Source organism: Phoxinus phoxinus (assembly GCF_949152265.1).
Source record: "Phoxinus phoxinus genome assembly, chromosome: 7".
NCBI lineage: Eukaryota > Metazoa > Chordata > Actinopteri > Cypriniformes > Leuciscidae > Phoxinus > Phoxinus phoxinus.
In genome coordinates, this window is record NC_136882.1 from 35,831,634 (window position 1) to 35,853,020 (window position 21,387).

General features: G+C 35.9%; 1 protein-coding gene across 1 annotated transcript in view; it reads right to left on the reverse strand.

The window, feature by feature from the left end:
* Positions 1-21,387, reverse strand: part of col28a2a (collagen, type XXVIII, alpha 2a) — a 43,744-nt gene that overhangs the window by 6,621 nt on the left and 15,736 nt on the right. The window contains exons 12-33 of the mRNA XM_079617684.1: positions 18,520-18,588; positions 17,196-17,264; positions 16,328-16,396; positions 13,352-13,420; positions 13,069-13,137; positions 12,132-12,200; positions 11,952-12,020; positions 11,127-11,198; positions 10,157-10,225; positions 9,948-10,019; positions 9,506-9,574; positions 9,282-9,350; positions 8,722-8,790; positions 6,242-6,310; positions 5,375-5,443; positions 5,144-5,212; positions 4,198-4,266; positions 3,362-3,442; positions 3,212-3,247; positions 2,522-2,558; positions 1,879-2,436; positions 441-694 (exon numbers count right to left, since the gene is read on the reverse strand). Of these exons, the coding sequence (XP_079473810.1) occupies positions 441-694; positions 1,879-2,436; positions 2,522-2,558; positions 3,212-3,247; positions 3,362-3,442; positions 4,198-4,266; positions 5,144-5,212; positions 5,375-5,443; positions 6,242-6,310; positions 8,722-8,790; positions 9,282-9,350; positions 9,506-9,574; positions 9,948-10,019; positions 10,157-10,225; positions 11,127-11,198; positions 11,952-12,020; positions 12,132-12,200; positions 13,069-13,137; positions 13,352-13,420; positions 16,328-16,396; positions 17,196-17,264; positions 18,520-18,588 (2,145 nt within the window). The remainder of the gene's footprint in view (positions 1-440; positions 695-1,878; positions 2,437-2,521; positions 2,559-3,211; positions 3,248-3,361; positions 3,443-4,197; positions 4,267-5,143; positions 5,213-5,374; positions 5,444-6,241; positions 6,311-8,721; positions 8,791-9,281; positions 9,351-9,505; positions 9,575-9,947; positions 10,020-10,156; positions 10,226-11,126; positions 11,199-11,951; positions 12,021-12,131; positions 12,201-13,068; positions 13,138-13,351; positions 13,421-16,327; positions 16,397-17,195; positions 17,265-18,519; positions 18,589-21,387) is intronic.

Below are 21,387 nucleotides of genomic sequence, written 5' to 3' on the forward strand. Positions count from 1 at the left end.
CTGCTTCAAATCACTTTGCATGTGTTTACAGTGTACAGATGAACTGGAAAATTTTTGAATATTGTGCAAAAGTTAATTTATTTCAGTAATTCAACTTAAAAGGTGAAACTAATATATGATGTAGACTCATTACATGCAAAGTGAGAGATTTCAAGCCTTTATTTGTTATCATTTTGATGATTATAGCTTATGAAAACCTTTAATATTCAATAATATAAATCACAATATTCTAATTTTGAATAAGCTGTAAGCCATAATCATCAAAATTATAACAAATAAAGGCTTGAAATATCTCACTTTGCATGTATGAGTCTATATAATATAGTAGTTTCACATTTTAAGTTGAATTACTGAAATAAATGAACTTTTGCACGATATTAAAACTTTTCGAGTTTCACCTGTAAGTGAAATTCACAGTAAGTTAGTTTATGTGAGTTGACCTGTGCTTTGAGAGGGCCGGGGTTGATGGGAAGAGGTATGTTGTGTCCTCGGCCTCTGGTGTGACCCGCCGATCTGTCCAGTGACTCCTGAAATCTGTTCCCGTAAACATTGTTCCCGTATGAGTAAACGTCTTTTTGGCCGTTATTGTAGCCATTGTAGCCGTTGTTTCCGTTCATGCCGTTGGTAATCTTGTTGAAGAAGAGGGCCCCGTTCTCATCCTCACAGAACTGGCTGACCAGCTTAGACTCCAGAGCTGCATAAAGACACCAACAAGACGCGGTTCGTTTGAGCTTGAAACTGTTGAAATGACGACTACAGGAATCCTTTAGTTTTGCATTTAGGACTCAACATGATGACTACTGATACAAAATTAAGCAACATCATAAATATTGCAATCTTAAACACGTATCATTAAACTAAACATGAGTTAAGACTTGTTTAGAGATGCTTGTTAAAAATTAGTTTTTTTTAAATTGGTAAGATTAATTCATTTTAGGGAATCAGTTCAAATGTTTGCACCACTCAGAACGCCACTTATGTTTTTAATTTATTCATTTTTATATGTAGGTTACTCTATTGTTATATTGGTGCATGTGCATAAAAATAGTTAAATATATAAAATTAGAAAACATGATTATTTTAACTAGATTTTTGCTGTATTTTAATTCTTGCATTAAATATTTTCAGTATGACTGGCTGTTATAAAAACATACATTTAATACAATTGTATAATTTATTATTTTGTATTATAAAATATAATTGACAATATTCAACACCGTCAATGTTTTATAAAAACGTATACAAATTATCTTTAATAATAATAACAATTTTATTATTTTATATTTTAAAATATAATTTCTATTATATTTTCAGCCTATTGACTATTACATATATATGTCAATATTTATGTTTTATAACAATCATTGTATAATTTTTTTTATTATTATTTCATATTTTATTATAATTCAGCCTATTTACAAGATTCAATATTGCTATAATTTGTTTAAATATATATAAAAATATATAATATAGATATATAGATATATTTATATTTAAGACAATTTTATTTTTTATTTTAAATAATAATTGTATTATATTTTTTTAGCCTATTGACTATTATATATGTCAACATTTATGTTTTATAACAACATTTAATACAATTTATTGTTTATTATTCTATATTATAAATTTTTGGCCAGGCCAATATGCAGTTACAATATGCAGTTATAATAATTTCTCTGTGCATATAGGCTATTTATCTTTTATAACACTCATTGTATACAAAATATATGTATTTGTTTTATTACATTTAATACAATTTATTGTTTATTATTATATACTATATGATTTTTTAGTTATATCACCCAGGCCAATATGCAGTTTAAAAATACATTATAATTTCTCAGTGCATATAGGCTGTTTTCCCTCCATGCTCACCTGGCAGCGTGTTGTAGTCATCAATGAGGAACATGTGTTCACTGTCAGGGTCAGAGGCAATGAGGTTGAGCTCTCTCAGGAACTCTGCTTGTGTTGGGTCAGAGGTGTTCACGATACCCAGCGCGTACATCTCAATATTCGCCACTTGAGCCTCACGTACCGCAATATCCAGCTTAACGGATTCCCTTTTATCGGCTTGTCCATCCGTGATGACGATGGCTACTTTCCTGACTCCGTTCCTGGCGCTGTAAAAGGCCTCTTGTGTGGCTTTGCGGATGGCAGTGCCAGTATAGGTGCCCTCTCCCATGTAAGGCATGTTCCTGATCGCCTTCTTGACGTCCTGCTTTGTCATATACCTGGCCAGGTTAAACTCCAGATGGACTTCCAAACTGTAAATAATGAGACCAATTCTCGTGGCGTTACGGCCCACTGTGACACGGTCCACCAAGGCTGTGACAAAGTCCTTGATGATCTCAAAGTTTTCCGGGCCCACGCTCTCAGAGCTGTCAATCACAAACACCAGCTCCATGGGCCTTTCCTTGCACTTGATACCACATCCTAGGAAAATACAGTCATGTCATGACCCACCTGTTATTTCATTATCAAATCTTTTGATTTGCCATTTTTAAAACCTAAGACTCACCACAAATCTCCTTGATCAGCTTGATTATGTCTTCTCTCTGAAAAATCATTAAAAATGACTGAATTTACTAATATTTAGAGTGCATATGGTTGCAGTTTTTCTAATACTGTATTACCTATTTAACAAGCTGGATTATGTCTTCTCTGAAGAATCATTAAAAATTATTACATTTTTTAATATTTACAAAGCATATTGTTGCATAGTGTTATTGTTCATGTTAATGCTGGATTATGCCTTCTCTATGAAAAAATAATTGAAAAATGACTGTATTTGCTAATATTTACAATGCATATGGTTGCATAGTGTTCCAAACATTAACTCAAGCTTGATTATGTCTTCCCTCTAAAAACTTAGTTTACTTATATACTAGGCTATAATATTATAGTTACTTATATTTACAATGCATATGTTGCATAGATTCCCTAAAATTAACTCCTTAATCAGCTGGATTGTCTTTCCTCTGAAACGCATTGAAAATTACTGAATTTGCTAATACTTACAAAGCAAATTGTTGCAGTTTTCCTAAAATTAACACTTTAACAAGCATGATTATGTCTTCTCTCTGAAAAATCATTCAAAATGACTGAATTTGCTAATATTTACAATGAATATGTTATCATTGCATTCCTAAATGTAACATCTACTAAAATGAATCTACAATTGAAAAGATGCAAATGTTTTTGATCTTACCGTGAGTCCTTGTTCGCCCTTGAATCCTGGTCTTCCCTAATGGAGGAGATTTAAACGCTCATTAAACACACTAATGTACATGTGATTTAGTATTTACTGTGTCTGCTCTTTGCACAAACGATGGTTTATATAGTGACTAAAGGAACTCACAGCTAGTCCTGGAGTCCCTGGGTCACCAAAGTCACCTTTGGTTCCTTTATAGCCCCGTTCCCCAGGCAAACCACGATCACCCTGCAGGACAGAGACATACAGATGAATGGGGTCAGATCATTGATATCAGTGATTTTAAAACAGACTATTTTTCATTAAAAAAAAGAATTCATCTTTCTGACCCTTTTTTCATTTAGACCTGCACTAAGCAGGTTGCTTTTATACTGTTAGTGCGATTGTTCATTTGAATAAGTGTGAACATTGCCATCTGAACCCTGAAAAGATGGGTCTCGCTCCACTACCAAACGAACTCTGGCGCAGTTCGACTGAAATATGAACGCAACATGAGGCATGTAAACGAACCAAAAACAGGACATGATGTCACAAGATGCGACAGAATGCTGTTTATTCCTCTTCACAGTCGAGATGTTGCCCATCACAGGCATCAGAACCGCGTCTCCTCACAGCAGATATTGGTGTGTGTGTGTGACGGAGGGATTCCTGCTGCGGTTTTGACTCCTTTACACATTTTATAAGCTTTTCACAAGTTATCAGCCGGTCAAAATAGCATAATACGTCGCTTACGCACATACGAAAACATATAGCCCAGCACACAGCTTAGTTTTGGATGTTCGGTAAGTTCTGTCGCGAGATATACGTAATAAAAGCCGACCAATCAGGTTGTGAACACATCCCTATGTGTTAAAATGCCAATGTGAACGCTAAGTGGACCAGGACTAAATGAAACCAAGTGAACTGAACTACAGGTGTGAACACACACTAAGATATCTATGTAACATCTTTATAACTCCCCCGTCTTCTTTAGTTAGTCTCACCTTGGAGCCTGGAAGTCCTTCACCTGACGGGCCCCTCGGTCCTGTCACTCCAGGACCCCCGTGATCACCCTGATGGATACAACAAACTATTTTATTTTTTAAACCAGGTTATCATGAGTTGGACACAATGCTATTACATTCCAGTAGAGGGGGGCAATATTGCATATTCATGATTTTGCTGCTGATGGCAGCAAATGGCATCTTGACAATTATATATATTTTTTTAAATTTAGTTTAAAAAGTGTCTTTTTTTTTAAAAAGTACACTACCAGTCAAAATTAGGAATAATTGAGATTTGTTATGTTTTTGTCTCTTATGCTCATCAAGGCTGTATTTATTTGATCAAAATACTGTACAACAGTAATATTGTGGAATATTATTGTATATTTATAAGGATACATATATAGATATTTATTCCTGAGATGGTTAAGCTGAATTTTCAGCATCATTACTCCAGTCTTCAGTGTCACATGATCCTTCAGAAATCATTCTAATATGCTGATTTGGTGCTCAGTTATCATCAATTATTATTTTTAATAATGGTTATTATTAGCAATGTTAAAAACTGTTTTGCTGCTTCTATCCTCTGATGAATTGAACATTTTCAACATTTATAATAATAAGAAATTCTTTTTGAGCAGCAAATCAGCATATTATAATGATTTCTGAAGATCATGTGACACTGAAGACTGGAGTAATGATGCTGAAAATTCAGCTTTGATCACAGGAATAAAAAAATGTAAACATAAAAAAAAAGAAAAGAAAACAGTTATTTTAAATTGCAGTAATATTTCACAATTTTACAAATAAATGCAGTCTTGGTGAGTAAAACAACTTCAAAAAAAATCTTGATTATTCCAAACTTTTGACTGGTAATATATATTTTGAAAACGACTGCTGAAAAATATCAACGTATAATTATTTTAGCTGTATTAAATTAACCTACTTTGGGTCCCTGAATACCTTCCCCTGGGGGTCCGTTTGGCCCTGGAGGACCTGGTCTTCCCATGTTGCCCTGAAACCGCAATACAGCAGAATCAATAAGAGCAGAAGTTTGTCTTCCTCGATCTGTACAGCAACACAGACAGACTCCCAGTGCATGCCTGTTCAGACCGTGCAGTATCACAGTTTCATTACTGTAGTCAGGGAGATTTCTGGGAATGAATATCAATCTTACCGGCTGTCCCTGCAGTCCTTCACCCGGTGGTCCTGGCAAACCAGGCAAACCCCTGAATCCAACATCTCCCTGGAGAGAAATTAAAGTTTGACCAAAAACACCATTTAAATTCATTCCTATTATGCAGTACATTTTCATGCTCCCATCTTAATATATTGAACTCAATATTTCTGGAATAATTGCCACTTTTCTTTTATCACAATAACACAATCTAGTCAAGTGTGACTTTTAAATAATGTAACTACTTTTTTTTTATAAGTTAGACATTGCAACAACAACAAAATCCCATTAAAGTCAAACCAATGATAAACTAGCAAAACGTAAATATTGGTCTTTTTTATTTATTGCAAGTGCTTCCTAATTTTTGTCCTTTCTCTAATATGAATATTTTCTTTTTAGGAATATTGATTTAACTTATAATCAGTTTTTACTGGGCGTTTTCTGTCTTCAGTGTCACATTGCATCCTGATAGTCTTTTGTCAAATCCATAACTAGCAAATGCCACTTCTTTCATGACATCATCCTCCAGGAAGTGACATCATTAAGTGAAATCAACAAAACCATAATGTCAGTAAGTATTATCAATGGGTTTGATGTATTCTGTGATGTGTTGTGCTATAAAGCTACACAATTTATAGAAATGTCAATTTGATAATATCAGCATTTCAAAGGATGGTTAAAAAATACTTTTAATAGTTAATAGTTAACTTTAGCTGCTCCTTTCCATTCTTGTCATTGTGTAATTAATCAAGTCATAATTAATAAAGTTGAAGTGTCCGAACACACTTAAAGTCAGAAATGACCCTCATGCGTCATCATTAATACATGCTGTGCCAGGTTCAAGTGGTAACTTTGTGGTAGCTTTACCTTTGGTCCAGGAATACCGATGCCCTCGGGGCCGGGCTCACCTGATGGGCCTGGGAAACCAGGCAGACCCTGTGTAAGGTAAGCACACATGCTCATATACCTAGCAACAAACCTTTATAAGGGAACTATGATAAAAATGACTTAAAGGGGTCATGACATGAGAAACCAAATTTGCCTTGATCTTTTGGTATATAAGAGGTCTGTGTACCATTAAAACGTCCTGCAAGTTTCATAGCTTAAGACGTCCTCCCCATTATAAACGAATCATTTATTTAATTAAGACAGCTCGTTCTGGATCCATGGTAAGAAGTGACGTCACGGTACGAAGAGACGTACCAGCGTTTGCATATGACCGCCTCCAGCACAAGACAACTACGCTTTAAGCGCAAGACAACTACGCTCATTTCGTATCGTTTTCGCCCCGCGTGCCGCGCGCCTCACAAGTGTTCAGTCGACGGACAGCGAGCGAGTGGGTCTGTGTACAAGTAACATTACGATGCCACGCAGATGTGCTGTTCCTGGCTGTGGACAAACAACATCTTTGAATACGCTGCGAAAGATCCAGTCGTCAGGGAAAAATGGATGCACTTTATTTTTTGCGGACGTCTCAGTCACGGCAGTGTTAATTTAAGCGTTTGTTCTATACATTTGAAGGATGACTGTTTTGAGGAAAAAAATCCCAAAATGATGCTCAAAGATAAGTCCGTGCCGACTATTCTGGGCTCAACAACGACGACGCAAACTTACTTTTTATCACTGGCTAATATAAACACATTTGTATAAGAGAATCTTGAAAATCTGTCACCTTTCTAGAAGGCCTATATGTAATAGAAAATTAAAAATGTTGCCTTTATCAATGCTGCATCTTCAAAGATGGCCTGTGCATGCATTTTTGTCCGTGGTGCACCCTATCATTTCATTGGAATTAGTTAAATAATGTAAAACTGTTAGCAAATTAAGCTGTAGGATAATTATGTAACAATAATCTGTTTTCAAGTGTCTCAGGTTACAATTTTTTTATTAATTCAAAATAGTTTCACTTTCCATGTGGACACGGGCTGATCCAGTCTTCGTTGTTGTGGTGATGGTTCATTTTCCTCTGATTCCGGCTCAAACATAATAAGGTTTTATCATTGAAAGAGCCATCGCTTCGCATGCATCACCCGCTATTAAACAGTTGCGCCGAATCCGCAAATGTTCTGGCTGGGGGCGTTAACGTCAGATGCATAGGCACTGACGTTAGCCAATCATAACAGTGGGCGTTAACACTGAACTCTTAAAGGGGAAACACCCCCAAAACAGACTGTTTGAATCAGAGGATGAGAAACAGGGTGGGAAAAGGTCATAAATCACTACATTTTAAACGTTTTTTGTAAAAAAAAACAATAGTAATACTATAATTGCACCTAAGGGAACATAATAATAAAATAAAAAAACCCATGTCATGACCAAGAAATATGTCTTGGGTGATGTATAAGCATTAGGTCACACGATCTCGCGATATTAAAACGTGACGATATTTCTCGTCTAGGTGAAAGCTGTCTCATGATATCAGTAATGACTTGAGTTTGTGGCAAAACCTTTTACAGTGCTTGCATTATGTTCTGTATCGTACTTTTAAAAAAGTAGAGCTGAAGTGACATTCGTTACAAGGTAGGGCTGTCATGTTTCCTCGATTAAATTCAAGTGCTCGATTTAAAAAAAATCATTTATTGCAATTTACCCATGTCGTTTAACAAGCAAAATACTGGAAGTGGTGCACTCCACAGACGAGAATCAATGGACCTCGCTATCAGACCGTTTTCTAAGGCTGCAGCCGCTGCTCGATATATTTAAACCATTTCATAGTGGTCTTGTGAAATCATAAAAGCTGTGTTTCAAAGAAATTATCAAAATTTAATGAAATGTTGTTTGGCCAATATAAATAAGGATTTGATCATGCTGTAAAGTGTAACAACAACAATCACCAGGCCACTGGCGCCCTCTGCAGGCATTTGTTATACTACATAATGTACAGAAGTTGATTTTTGTCTAGTATTTTACATTAAGTATGTTAACAGTGTTCTTCAATAAAACCATATGATTACTTGCTTTTGATACTTTATTTGAACCAATTGTTATTGCCTCAGTGTTATTATATATGTGTTTTAAATCTTTTTAAAGGCTATTGTTTACTATTTTTATTAGCACAAAAATATTATCCGATTACTCAAGCCAAATAATCGAACGATTACTTCATTACCAAAATAATCGTTAGTGACAGCCCTAAATTTCAAAATGCACCTGCTTTGTTTTGTATTTTGTGACTTTCAGTCACATATTTTGTCATTGAAGATTTCTTTAAAATAGTGTTAAAATATTGTCTCGTTCTCGTTCACTCAATATCGTGTATCATCTTGTCTCGTGAACTATGAGTATTGTCACACCCCTAATGAGCATGCAGTGATGCTTTAAATATAGATGTAAAAATTGCCACTTACCACTGGACCAGGGAATCCTTCACCTTTAGGCCCAAACGGTCCGGCAGGGCCTGGGTTACCTCGATCACCCTAAATGTGATAATAACCCAATATATACGGTAAATTAATATGTTTTTTTTTTTTATATTATTTTTGTCATTTCAATCCGTTCCTGCTATCTACCTGCACCTACCAGGCTGTGCATGGACCTTGGTTTGAATTGGAATATGTATTTATCTTTAAGAAGACTCTTCACCGAGACTGCATTTATTTGATTAAAAATACAGTAAAAACAGTAATGATGTGAAATATTATTGCAATTTAAATTGATTATAATTGAGCAGCAAACCATCATATTAGAATGATTTCTGAAGGACACTAGAGTAATGATGCTGAAAATTCAGCTTTGCATCGCAGGAATGAATTACATTTTAAAATATTTTCAAAAACAGTGATTTTAAATTGTAATATTTCACAATATTACTGTTTTTACTGTATTTTTGGTGAAATAAATGCATTATTCCAAACTTTTCACTGGTTATATCATTTTCTTCAGTGTTCTACAGATTAAAAAGTCGCACCTTTGGACCAGGCAAGCCGTAACCAGTCTCTCCAATCGGTCCGGGAGGACCCGCGGGACCCACATCACCCTGAAGGCACACGGAGATGAGGTCATAGCATTACTTACTCTGTTTTATTGCTAAGTTGGCAATGATGAATGTGAAATAGAAACGTTCTGATTCATTGTGCTGGCAGTGGGCCTGTAAGGAGGAGTGGCTCAGTTGTAGTAGCTTGGCTTTGTTACCTTTGATCCTGCAAGAGCTCGTCCAGGAAATCCCGGCATGCCCAGTCTTCCTGGAGTCCCTGGCTCTCCCTGAAAAGCAGTATAATGTTTCTATGATGTAACTGCATTACTTCTAAAACTATGTGAAAAACCACAAGCATTGTATTACACTGTTACTTCAAACAATGATTGGTTTTGTAAGCTTGGAGCCAAAAAAAATCATGCAGTTTTTCTCACATTTCATATTCATATTTAGTTCCTTTAGTGATTCCCTATAGAGCACAACAATAAGGTTTTGGAAACAGAAGCCTCATTCTTTTTCTCCCTACACTCTTGAATTTGCCACACAAAAAAAACAAAACGTTTACCGGTAAATATTTTACAATAAATGTATACTACTGTTCAAAAGAAACTACTTCCAGAGTCAAAGTTGCGCACTATTTTTATTTTTTTATATTCTCACCTTTGCTCCTGACGGGCCACTTATGCCAAGAGAACCTGGCAACCCTCGAATGCCACGTTGGCCCTGATCTCCCTATTAAGATTACAACATAGAACATCAATCTACACATACTGTAGGTTATAATGACATATGATACTTTTTTGACATCCACCAGATGACAAGAAACTCTGACACATTTTGAATATTAAAAAGATGAATGAATAAAGTACCTTCTCTCCTTGAGTGCCAATTCCAGTAGCCCCCTCAGGTCCCCTCAAACCTGATGCCCCAGGCTCACCCTGATTGAAGTGAAACACAATGGAAGGAATATAGATCCAGATTCACTAAACAGGGCAAATTAGCGAGAGAGCAATTCCAAAAAAATCGCAGATGGGAGTTGAAAGTTCTGCGCTTGATCTACTGATGAATTAAGGAACACAGACGCAGCCGGATCATTTCTATAATGACCATCGCAATCTACCAAGTGCAGCGCAAATTAGAGTCTGGTTTAAAGTCCCCTTGTTGTCAATAATTGTATCTCTCATCTTTGATCACCAAAATTACATATTTAATGTGTTTTTTTAATGCAAAGCTGAATTTTTCAGCATCATTACTCTAGTGTCCTTCAGAAATCATTCTAATATGATGTTTTGCTGCTCGATTATAATCAATTTATGAATTTGCACTTGGTTTGCCTTAAAGCATATTAAAAACACCACATAGACATATAAACTACATTAAAAACTTGATTTTCACCACAGCGCGACTTTAAGATATGCTTTTTTTGGGCTGGAAATAATGGTGCAAACACCAGTAAATTGACGAGCGCAAACTTTAGTAAATCACCTTGGATGATTTATTTAAATACTCTCCTCCCATAAATGTTGCATCTGAAAGGGAAACTCCTACAAATGCATATGAAAAAAAAAAAAAAAAAACCGTCCACGCCTTTTTTAGTGCTAATTTTGTCTTTAGTAAATCCAGACAGTCGTTTTTTTTTTACACCAAAAGAGGGTTTGCGCTGGTGCAAGATCTTAGTAAATCTGGCCCATAATGTCTTCCCCTTTAGGTTTTGTAATGCATTTAATATCCGGTTCACTAATTTGTTTACTTATTTGCTCTGAGACAAATCTAATATCCAAGAGAAAATTTGATGTTAGATGACCTCAGAGCAGTCCAGACATCAGAAAGTTGAGTTACCTTTTGTCCTGGACCACCGTCCTCCCCGGGAAGTCCAGGTACCCCGGCCAGGCCAGATGAACCAGGCTCACCCTGAAGAAACAATATCAGTACTTAGTAGAGATGTACCCGAAGCCAAATACTATGTTCGGAAAGGAAATTATGCACTATACGGAGCCCATACTACAGGGACAGATTTCAATGCTTTTGCGTTATCATAATTATATCGTCGGGTAATTATGTTGTATATCATTTCCGGACACCATGGAGCTGCTATCAATATGCAGGTTTTGAAATTGCTTTTGAATGGACGCTCGCTTTTCACTGTCTCTTTCCAATTCACGATCACACACTCTGCGTAGGCTGCGGCGGCACTGACCACACACTTTACAAGATAAGATGTTTGTCAAGGACGTTCAGGATCTGTTGCAAGCAAGCAAGCTAATTTATTTATATCGCACAATTCATACATCGAAGCATATTTAAATATTTATTCAATATTTAAAAACCTCCAAACAAATGAAAACTTCATAATAATACAAGATACAAAAGAATACATATACAAAATTGGATAAAAACACCAAAAATGGGATTTGCGCACCAAATCCTCTGACAGTCATCTCTCCTTACTGTCTTCACGTGATAAGTGAAATCTGATGTACTGTAATGTAACCGACTACCACAGCAAGCCTAACCATGTCCCTTTAGGGCCTCTGTATGCGTTATTCAATTTCTGTGCCATTCTGAATTAGTCTTCGGGCTCATCCCTAATTCTTCATCATGATCTTAAATTAGCTTCCATCCCGAATGGCCCATTCCTGTGTTGAGCTTATTAATAATACAAACCTTTGGTCCGGATTCGCCCTGCCCTCTCTCTCCTGGCGCCCCCATCTCTCCTGGTAAACCTTGTTCTCCCTAGAAAAATAGAAAATATAGTCAAAAAATTAAGCCGAGAACAAATTTAACACTTCCTTTTACAGTTTGCCAGGAATTGCATAAATCTCTTCAGTCTTTAGCAGTACCAACCTTGGGGCCAGGGAGGCCCTCTCCTGGTGTTCCTCTACCCCCCGGAGGCCCTCTCGGACCCTCAACACCCTGATATTGAGAAATACTACATTAGAAAACCTAACATATAAGATCGCTAATAATAATTGTGCTGAAAATAATGATTTACTTTTGCATAAAAATGTTTTTTTTTTTTATGGTTTTAGTATTAGAAAATGGGATTTTTTTGGGGGGGGGGGGGGTGTATATATATATATATATATATATATATATATATATATATATACACATACAGTATATATATATATAGTAGTGGCCAAAAGTGAAACCCGGAGAGGATCATTGTTTTTAATTACTCTACAAATCAAAATGAGAAAAATATTAAAAGAGCAGGACTCTCTCTTCTCTCACAAATGTATTTGGCAAAAAAGGTTAATACATGCTATACACAGCTATACATGTTTTATTTTACTATGCAAAAAAAAAAAAAAAAAAAAGCATAGAAAAACATACTTTTTCCTCACAGGAAAAAGCATACCTTGACTACCACATAATCGGTAATTAATATTTCTGTTGGTTCTCTCTTGTTTGATGTCCGCACAATTTGGCATGTTTCATTGCGTTTTCACAAATCCAACAATTGACTAAAAAAAATATGCAATATGACTACAAAATCTTTAACAAAATAATATTTCAATAAAGGTTGAAGATGTACATTTTCCTAGACTGGAAATCACTTTTGGCCACTACTATTAATATTTAATAGTATGTTTAACCTTTTAAATAAGAAAATAATAGACCAGGAGCGCCCGATCCTGCTCCAAGAGAATAGACTATAAACTGTCTGTTATGACAAGTTTAACTGATAAGGACAACATTATATGTTATAAAATAATTAATGTCAATTCATGTACATTTTCTTATCTCATTGAACCCTATAAAAGTCAAGGAAGGACACCTTTTCACCCTGAATGCCAAGGCCTGTGAGTCCAATTGGTCCTGGCAAACCTGGAGGCCCCAGCTCACCCTGAGGACACAAAGAGGATGGATGGCTATTATAAATAAAACAGCTCTAAAATATCCTGAAAATGCCCTTTCTCGCCCTCTATCACGGCCCAATCAGTCCCCAGCATTTAAGTGGGAATGTATGGCCACTTTACATACTTCATTAAGCCTTTTGTGTGACACAGATGGTGTGGTTGTGTGATGCCCATTCATGGGCTGATATATTTACAGCCCACCTTATCGCCTTTGATTCCCGGGCCCGGCTGTCCTCTTGGTCCCTTCGGCCCCTCCAGACCCCGGTCCCCCTGTCAAACAAAAGAGCAGTGTCAGACCAGTGTCTCTGAAATGCGAACCTCCCATTGAGATGCATTTACTGCACTGCTCGTATTGCTTCTTTGTCAATAGAAAACGTTCACTATAGGATCTACGACTGATAATAATACAGAACAATCCCTAAATGAGGGAAATTGTTGTTCTTTCAAAGTGGCTCAATTTGTCTGATGGTCAGTTGAACTAATAAGGATTAGATTAGAGCTGATCCAGGATTTGTTGATCTTGGTTTTATTTTAATATAATAAACACTGCTCAACAGTAAACAAAATAAAACCTTAACCACTGATGAATTCCAGCATTATTTTGGTATTATTGATATGATATTGTAGTATTTGTTACTATTTAAAATTAGCTTTTATTTTTAATATTTTTCTTTAGTATTCATTTGAATATTTTTTTGTATTTTAATAATTTCATTTGTTTTATTCATTTTGTTATTGGCTTTTATCATTTTGATTAGTTTGAATAATTTTACATCTTATTTTTTAAACTTATTTCAGTTAGTTGCTGTGCCAACATTTCTAATTTTTTTTTGTTTTGTTTAAGTTTTTTAAGTTTACGTTTTTCTTATAACATTTATAATTTATTTGATTTCACCTATATTTAAATTTCAGCTTAATTTACATTTTAGCTATTTAAATCGTTGCTCATGGCTATGAGGTAAACTAAAGCCTATTGGCTATTTAAAGGAATTGATGAGCCATTTAATATGTCCTGCTCCAACTTCCTGTTTTAGAAGGAAATACATCAACACAGGAAAGGATGCTGTGTTTGACAAACATTTCATGATGAGATGTTTTAAAGGCCCACTGAAGTGCCTTGAAATTCGTAGCATTATTATTTAATGTGTCAAACTAATTCCCACTGAAACAGGAAGAAAGGGGCATATCAAACAGCTCCTCCCCTTTTTTTAAATAGCCAATCACGTTTTGTTTATATCACAGCTCGGCCAGAGCCGTTGAGCTTGGTAAAGCCGCCGAAGTTTCCACCAACGTTTCTCCTCCATTCCTGCATATCACTTTAAAATACATCATTCTGTGCAGAACTGGAGCAGACTGTGTGTGCGCTGCAGCGGTTCACGTGGCTTTAACGTGAAAACAGACTTCCTTCGCCTCAATGCAAAGCGAATCGTTGATGTGGTCTGAATCGTTCCCTATCCCCTATATAGTGCACTACTGTATGTGTCATTCACCATGTAGAAAATAGTAAATGTGTGAACAAGTGACCGATTTCAGCCGCAGCTTCAGATCGATGAGAAGATCAAATCTGATGAGAAGCTGAAGTAAGAGACTGTGGGCCCTATTTTAACGATCTGAAACGCAAGTATCAAACGCGAAACGCAAGCAACTTTGTGGGCGGATCTCGGCTTGCAAATCTAAAATGTGTTGGTCTGAAGTAGCTTCATTACTCATAGGTGTGGTTTGGGCGTAACGTGAAATAAACCAATCAGAGCGTCCTCTCACATTCCCTTTAAGAGCCGGCGCGCTTGTTCCATGGCGGATCGCTATTATAACGGCGGATTTGCCAGCGCACGCCAGGAGCGGTTCACAGCCGAGGAGACCGGCGTTCTCGTCAGGACCGTAAAACACAGAGAAGTGACATTGGGGATGATCGGAGAAACACACACAAATTAGCTTCGGTTAAACAGGCAAAATTTGGGTAAATGTGTAAGCTAGATTTATGCCTATTTTTTTCACATCTTCACGGACACAACAATGATTTCCCTCGTGTGTTAATATTTTTCCTTGTAATAATGTATGATTTGCAAAAATGAAAACTGCGTCTGTTTATATTAGAGAATCAAAGTGTATGCGCGTTGTTCACACGCTACATAATGGCCAAGCATGCGCCCTTAAAATACCATATCACTAACGCGCAACGCGCCACTGACTTTAGACTAGGTTTTTCCTGGTCAGTGGCGGAATTGCTTTCTAAAACTGCAAAATAGCAGCAGGGAACGTTTGCGCCGGAACACGCCTCCTCTCTTCACTGAACCGCCCCCGCGAGCGCAAGTTCATTTACTAATTTACCGACGTGCGTCTGTGGAGGGAAAAGTCAGCTGTGCGCGGGTGCAAAATAGGAATGATACATGCGTCGGTGTTCAAAGTCAATTGCGGGTGCAAGATAGGGCCCTATAAGTTTTGAACGCTTATATCTTCTTAATGCAAATGTTGTCAATGTTTTGGAGCACACTAGATTATAGATAACAGTAAGGCTAACATTCATACTAAAAGGCAAAAAACTTCCATTTTGATTTCATGGGGACTTCAATAATGAACTTAAGAAGCACAAATGGTCTTAGAGCTGGTAAGTTCAGCTCATTCCTGTGAATCAGTTCAAACTGTATGAATGAATCGGTTCATCATCATGAATACTGAATTTCATCATAAAGTTATGATATAATTTAGTTTAGCTACTGTATGCAGGTTTTCAAAGCGCTGAGGTTCAGAAATACAGTAGGTCTCTGGTGTGAATCAAGTTTCTCTGCTATATTTTTCATTTATGGTTACATTTTATATGCAGTTCTGTCTTTGATGTAGATCTCGTTAGATTCTAATGCTAACATTAGAGGCTTAATAGAGTTCAAGGAAATGGATCCAATAAATTCTGTCTCGTGTCCTCCGGCTGGTAATGCTCTGCTAATTTATCTGTGAACATACATGAATTAATAGCTTTGGGTTTTGAAATGAGGATTTACCAGGGGACTCTGAGCCTCTAATGAGGTATATTTAAACAAAATGACAGACTTGAATTTGTTTACGGTACTTAGATCTTCTCAGATTGCCTTTGGCCGCTACAAATCTCCAGCTGGATTAAAGAGCAGAGAGTGACATTAGTGAGAACATGGCTTTGACGGTCTGTTTTTGGGCTAACCTTACCTTTGAACCTGGAAAACCCTCTCCTTGTGGTCCTTTCTCGCCTTGAACCCCCTGTGGCCCTTGAGGCCCCTGATTTGATGAAGAAATGTGAAGAAAAATGTCATATAGCACCACAATGCAAGAACATAATCTAATCACAATTATAATCTAAGTAAAGAATTTATTCTTGTACAGATGAAACTCGAAAAATCAGAATATCGTGTAAAAGTTAATTTATTTCAGTAATTCAGAAAACTAATATATGAAACTAATGAAAGTAATATATTATATAGACTCATTACATGCAAAGTGAGATATTTCAAGCCTTTATAATTTTGATGATTATGGCTTACAGCTTATGAAAACCCCAAATTCAATAGAATATTATGAAAAGGTTTTCATAAGCTGTAAGCCATAATCATCAAAATTATAACAAATAAAGGCTTGAAATATCTCATTTTGCATGTAATGAGTCTATATAATATATTAGTTTCATATATTAGTGTTTTGAATTACTGAAATAAATGAACTTTTGCACGATATTCTAATTTTTGGAGTTTCACTTGTATCGTATAGTGGTTTTTGCATGCTGAGATGCAGGCCTAAACAGTGAGCTGCATTTTTTTGTGCTGGTTTTGTGGAGAAACTCTATTAAATTATTTTAAACATGGTAAATAAATGTGTTAAATGGAGCTGAGAGTGCTACATTCTTATTAAATTAGACAAAATATTTAATAATTTAGCATGCAAGGGACAGGGGCATGTGTTGATCTTTGTGCATGATGTGCATTTAAATTCTGTACAAACCTCTGGGTGTGAATGCAGTGTGAGCTGATTAATAAACAGTTGTGGAAAGTGAATATTTCTGACCTTCTGCTTGTATACTTACAGGAAGACCTGGCTCGCCGATGCCTGGTGGACCCGGAGGACCTGATCTCCCCTGAAATCCCATATCTCCCTGCAGACGGATCAAAGTGAACAATTCAGGAGAAAGAGTAAGAAATATAAATATAAAATATGACTGCATATGAGAATCACCACAACCATTACTATCGATGTCAAGTTTAAAAAAAAAATGCATTATGAAATTATAGAGGAACTAATCCTGTAAATCCTGGTATATGAATTGTCAGAAAATCTTTTTTTATGGAACAGTTTAAGGAACTTTTAGACAAAACCTTATAAATAAATCATATCATATTTGATAGACCAGCCTTTTATGGCTCATATAATATGATATAATGAGAATATGGAGCTGTTTTTTTTTGTTTGTTTTTTGAAAAAACTGATTTATTCAGAGGCCCAAACTGAGAAAATAATATGCAATTTGGTGCAGTTGCTGTTTTGGCGAAAAATGAAGATGAAATTCTGATTATGATAGCAGACTAGTTACATAAAATGCATATCAAATGCATAGAGTCAGTCGTGACTCTATATCACCCAATAATATATCTTAGGATAATATTTAAATTCTTAGTTTTATGATCAAAGCTCTGTTGCTTTAATTTTGAGGGGCAAAACATATAATGCAGTGCAAAACAATTACGATTCAAAGGCTTATGGATCATATTTGATACTCACATTTTAACATGATTAAAAAAAAAATGCTATATGCAGTAAATGTACATCTTGGAATATTTCCAACTATATAAAAGCTATTCTTACATTTACTTTTTAAAAATAAGACATGAAGGGGGACATTTTTACAATTATACTAAAAGATCTTTTACTTGCTAAAAAAAAGTCTAAACTATCAATCAGACGACAAAAGGCATGTACCGGTAGTAGATTGTGTGCAACAGGCTTTTCAGTAAAGTTTTGATCATTATAATTTTAATATGATGATCCCAGTTTAGGTGGCTCGTTAACCATGGAATGGAAAGGAAAGGAAAAGGGGAAAAAACAAACATCCAGTCTGAGATTGTTTGCTGGTCTAAACTGGTATTATGGTGGTTTATCATGGGGTGCGTTTCCCGAAGCCAAATATGGTCTCCAGTTCTGTTGTTACCAACACAATTCAACAGAACTTGCAACCATAGTTGGCTAATGATGCTTTTAGGAAAAGTGAACTGAAAAGCGACCCAAACTTTTCAAGGCTGAGAGAACAGTAAATCAGCATAGGCGTTTGTTTTTCCAGCTTTACATGCTGATTGTTTGTGGGCGATTTTGGAGAATTTAAGTGTATTTAAATATAAAAGATAGATGCGGCTGACCTTTGATCCAGGAAGTCCAATTCCACTGTCGCCCTGTATTCCAGCTGGACCAGCAGGACCACGCTCACCCTGTGATTAATTACAAACAAAAACAACAAATATTTAAGTCATGATATATCACATTCATTATTATGTATGGAAGACATTTTTCATTGTGTAAAATCTATATGCAAAAATGCAGGTGTCATCTCAGAGAAACATTGCAGGAATGTTCTGTGTTCAGTATAACTTAAGAGGTATGGACAGTATCTGTGACATGCTGTTGATTATCACTGAAAATAATTTCGACTCATCCCTCAGTTTGTATAAACATAACTTAAAATGGTGCTGACAGAAATCCACTTACAGTGGATCCACTTCCAGTGAAAGCACACGACTGTCAACAAGATGAATTTATTTTCTGTGGAAATCGACAGCAAGGCCACAGATTCTGTCAATAGAGCTTAAGTTGAAATTAACCAGGAACGTTCCTTTTGCATAACCTTCAGTCAGAACGCTGATGTACCGGGTCATGAAAATGATGATACTCAAACTCATACTACATACTATATATGTGACCCTGGACCACAAAACCAGTCACATGGGTACTTTTTTTAACATTGAGATTTATACATCATTAAAAGCTGAATAAATTAGCTTTCCATTGATGTATTGTTTGTTAGGATAGGACAATATTTGGCCGAGATATTATTATTTGAAAATCTGGAATCTGAGGGTGCAAAAAAATAAAAACATTGAGAAAATCTCCTTTAAAGTTCTACATTTATGTTCGCGATTGTGCTGCATTCACTCACAAAAATAACTGTTTTATATATTTTGGGTTGGAAATTTACAAAATATATTCTTGAAACATGATCTTTACTTAATTTCCTAATGATTTTTGGCATAAAAGAAAAATCTATAATTTTGACCCATACAATGTATTGTTGGCTATTGCCACAAATATACCCGTGCGACTTGTGACTGGTTTTGTGATCCAGGGTCACATATATAATCGCCTCAAACCTCAAAAATACTAAAAGAACTGATAATTATTATAAATAAGGATTAGAGTCTGAACCAGAAATGTTAGATTCTTTACTATTCCTGTCCATATTTGAGGTATTGTTCAATCTGTTTGTGCATTAGCGGCTTTTTTTCAAATAGGACTGTATAGAAATGAGCTGCTGTCAAACAAGTACAATCCAATCTAAAAAAGTAGGTCAGTTCAATCTGCTCATGACATTTACAGTTTTCACTTCACTGTGCTGCATTTCTACATGCTGGAAATCCTCTTTGTTCACGTCATCTGCGTGTCTGTGCATGAAGAGAACACATTTATACTTTGCACAGGATTTTTCCGTCATGCACATTTCTACTGTTATTAGCTTATGTGACAATAATCGCAGACCACCCTGAATCCTGACAAGCACTTTCTAGCAATCTAATTGGTTGGCGTTTAACCTTGGTAGTAAGGGTTTAACTTTATTATTATTATTCAAATAATAATGACTGTCTTTTTTTGTGGTATCATCTATTCTATTTTTAGATGAATCTCCCTCTAAAAAGAAAACAAGGTTGTGGTTCATATCAGTCAGACGGTCTTTGACACTAGTTTTGTGAACCTGTGCATGTATAAAGAAGGATCCCTGACATCTGCAGAGCTGTGTAAACCTCTGAACGCTTCCTGCAGTTAAATTAAACAAGGGGAAAAACTACTGGCAGAGCAGCAGGTTTCCCTACAGGTATCTATTAAAGGAAATCCAAAACGTGTCGAAACACGTTCATCTTCGACCCTATTTTTGAGCACCAGAGCAAGACATACTCAAACTAAAATGGTTGCAGTTCATAAACCCTTTGCACTGCAGATGAAACCATTGTCTCTTGAAAGAAGACACTTGGGAGATTATTGTCCAAAAGTCAAAAATAAAGGATTAGTTCACCTAACAATTAAATTATATAATTTATTCACACTCATGTTGTGCTAAATCAGTATGTTGTTATTTTTTCATTGGAATCAATGACAAAGGAGAACAACTCATAGTGACCATGACTGTCAACATCAAAACACACACACACACACACACACGCACACACACACACACTACTTGTATATGTGGTTTACGGTAATAGTTTTATACTTTAAAAACTGTATATTCCCTTACACTATAACCCTACCCCTAAACCTACTCATCACAGACAACTTTCTGCATTTTTTAAATTAGAAAATATGTCCAAAAATATATTTTTTTAACCATTTGGTTTACGAGGACACAGGAAATATCCTCATGTTTAACCATGTTTACGTTGTAATACCCATGTCATTATACACATTTGTATCCTCATAAACCATATATACAAGAACTCACTCACTTCACTCCTGAAGCCATGCAATAGCTCTCTGTATGCAAATAGATCATTAGATCAATAGATATACATTTTGATATGAAAAGTAAATTATGAAAGAAATTCATTTTTGGGTGAACTATTCCTTTAAAATCATGATGAGAAATGAAGAAAATTTTAAATGTATTGTAAAGGGATGCACACATTTTTTACATAAAAATCCACAACTCTGGCCTAGAAACACAGAGTGAAAGCCTTACATGAGACTCTTTTGTCTCTATTCTGCACCTGTTACCCTCAGAGTGCATCATTAAGTCGAAAATGGACACAAATGATAAATCCTTCTAAAGACATGTGAAGTAAACAACTGAGAATGCATCAATATTTCTCATTCACTGTGGCATCAACATTCTAATGGATTTTACCTAATGGATGCAGCAAACAAACAAGCCTCCAACGCGTGTGTTTTCTCATGCACGCTAACATGGGAAACAGTGAGACTTTTCCAGGTGTGCTTGGTAAACATGATGAGCTGAATTTTTC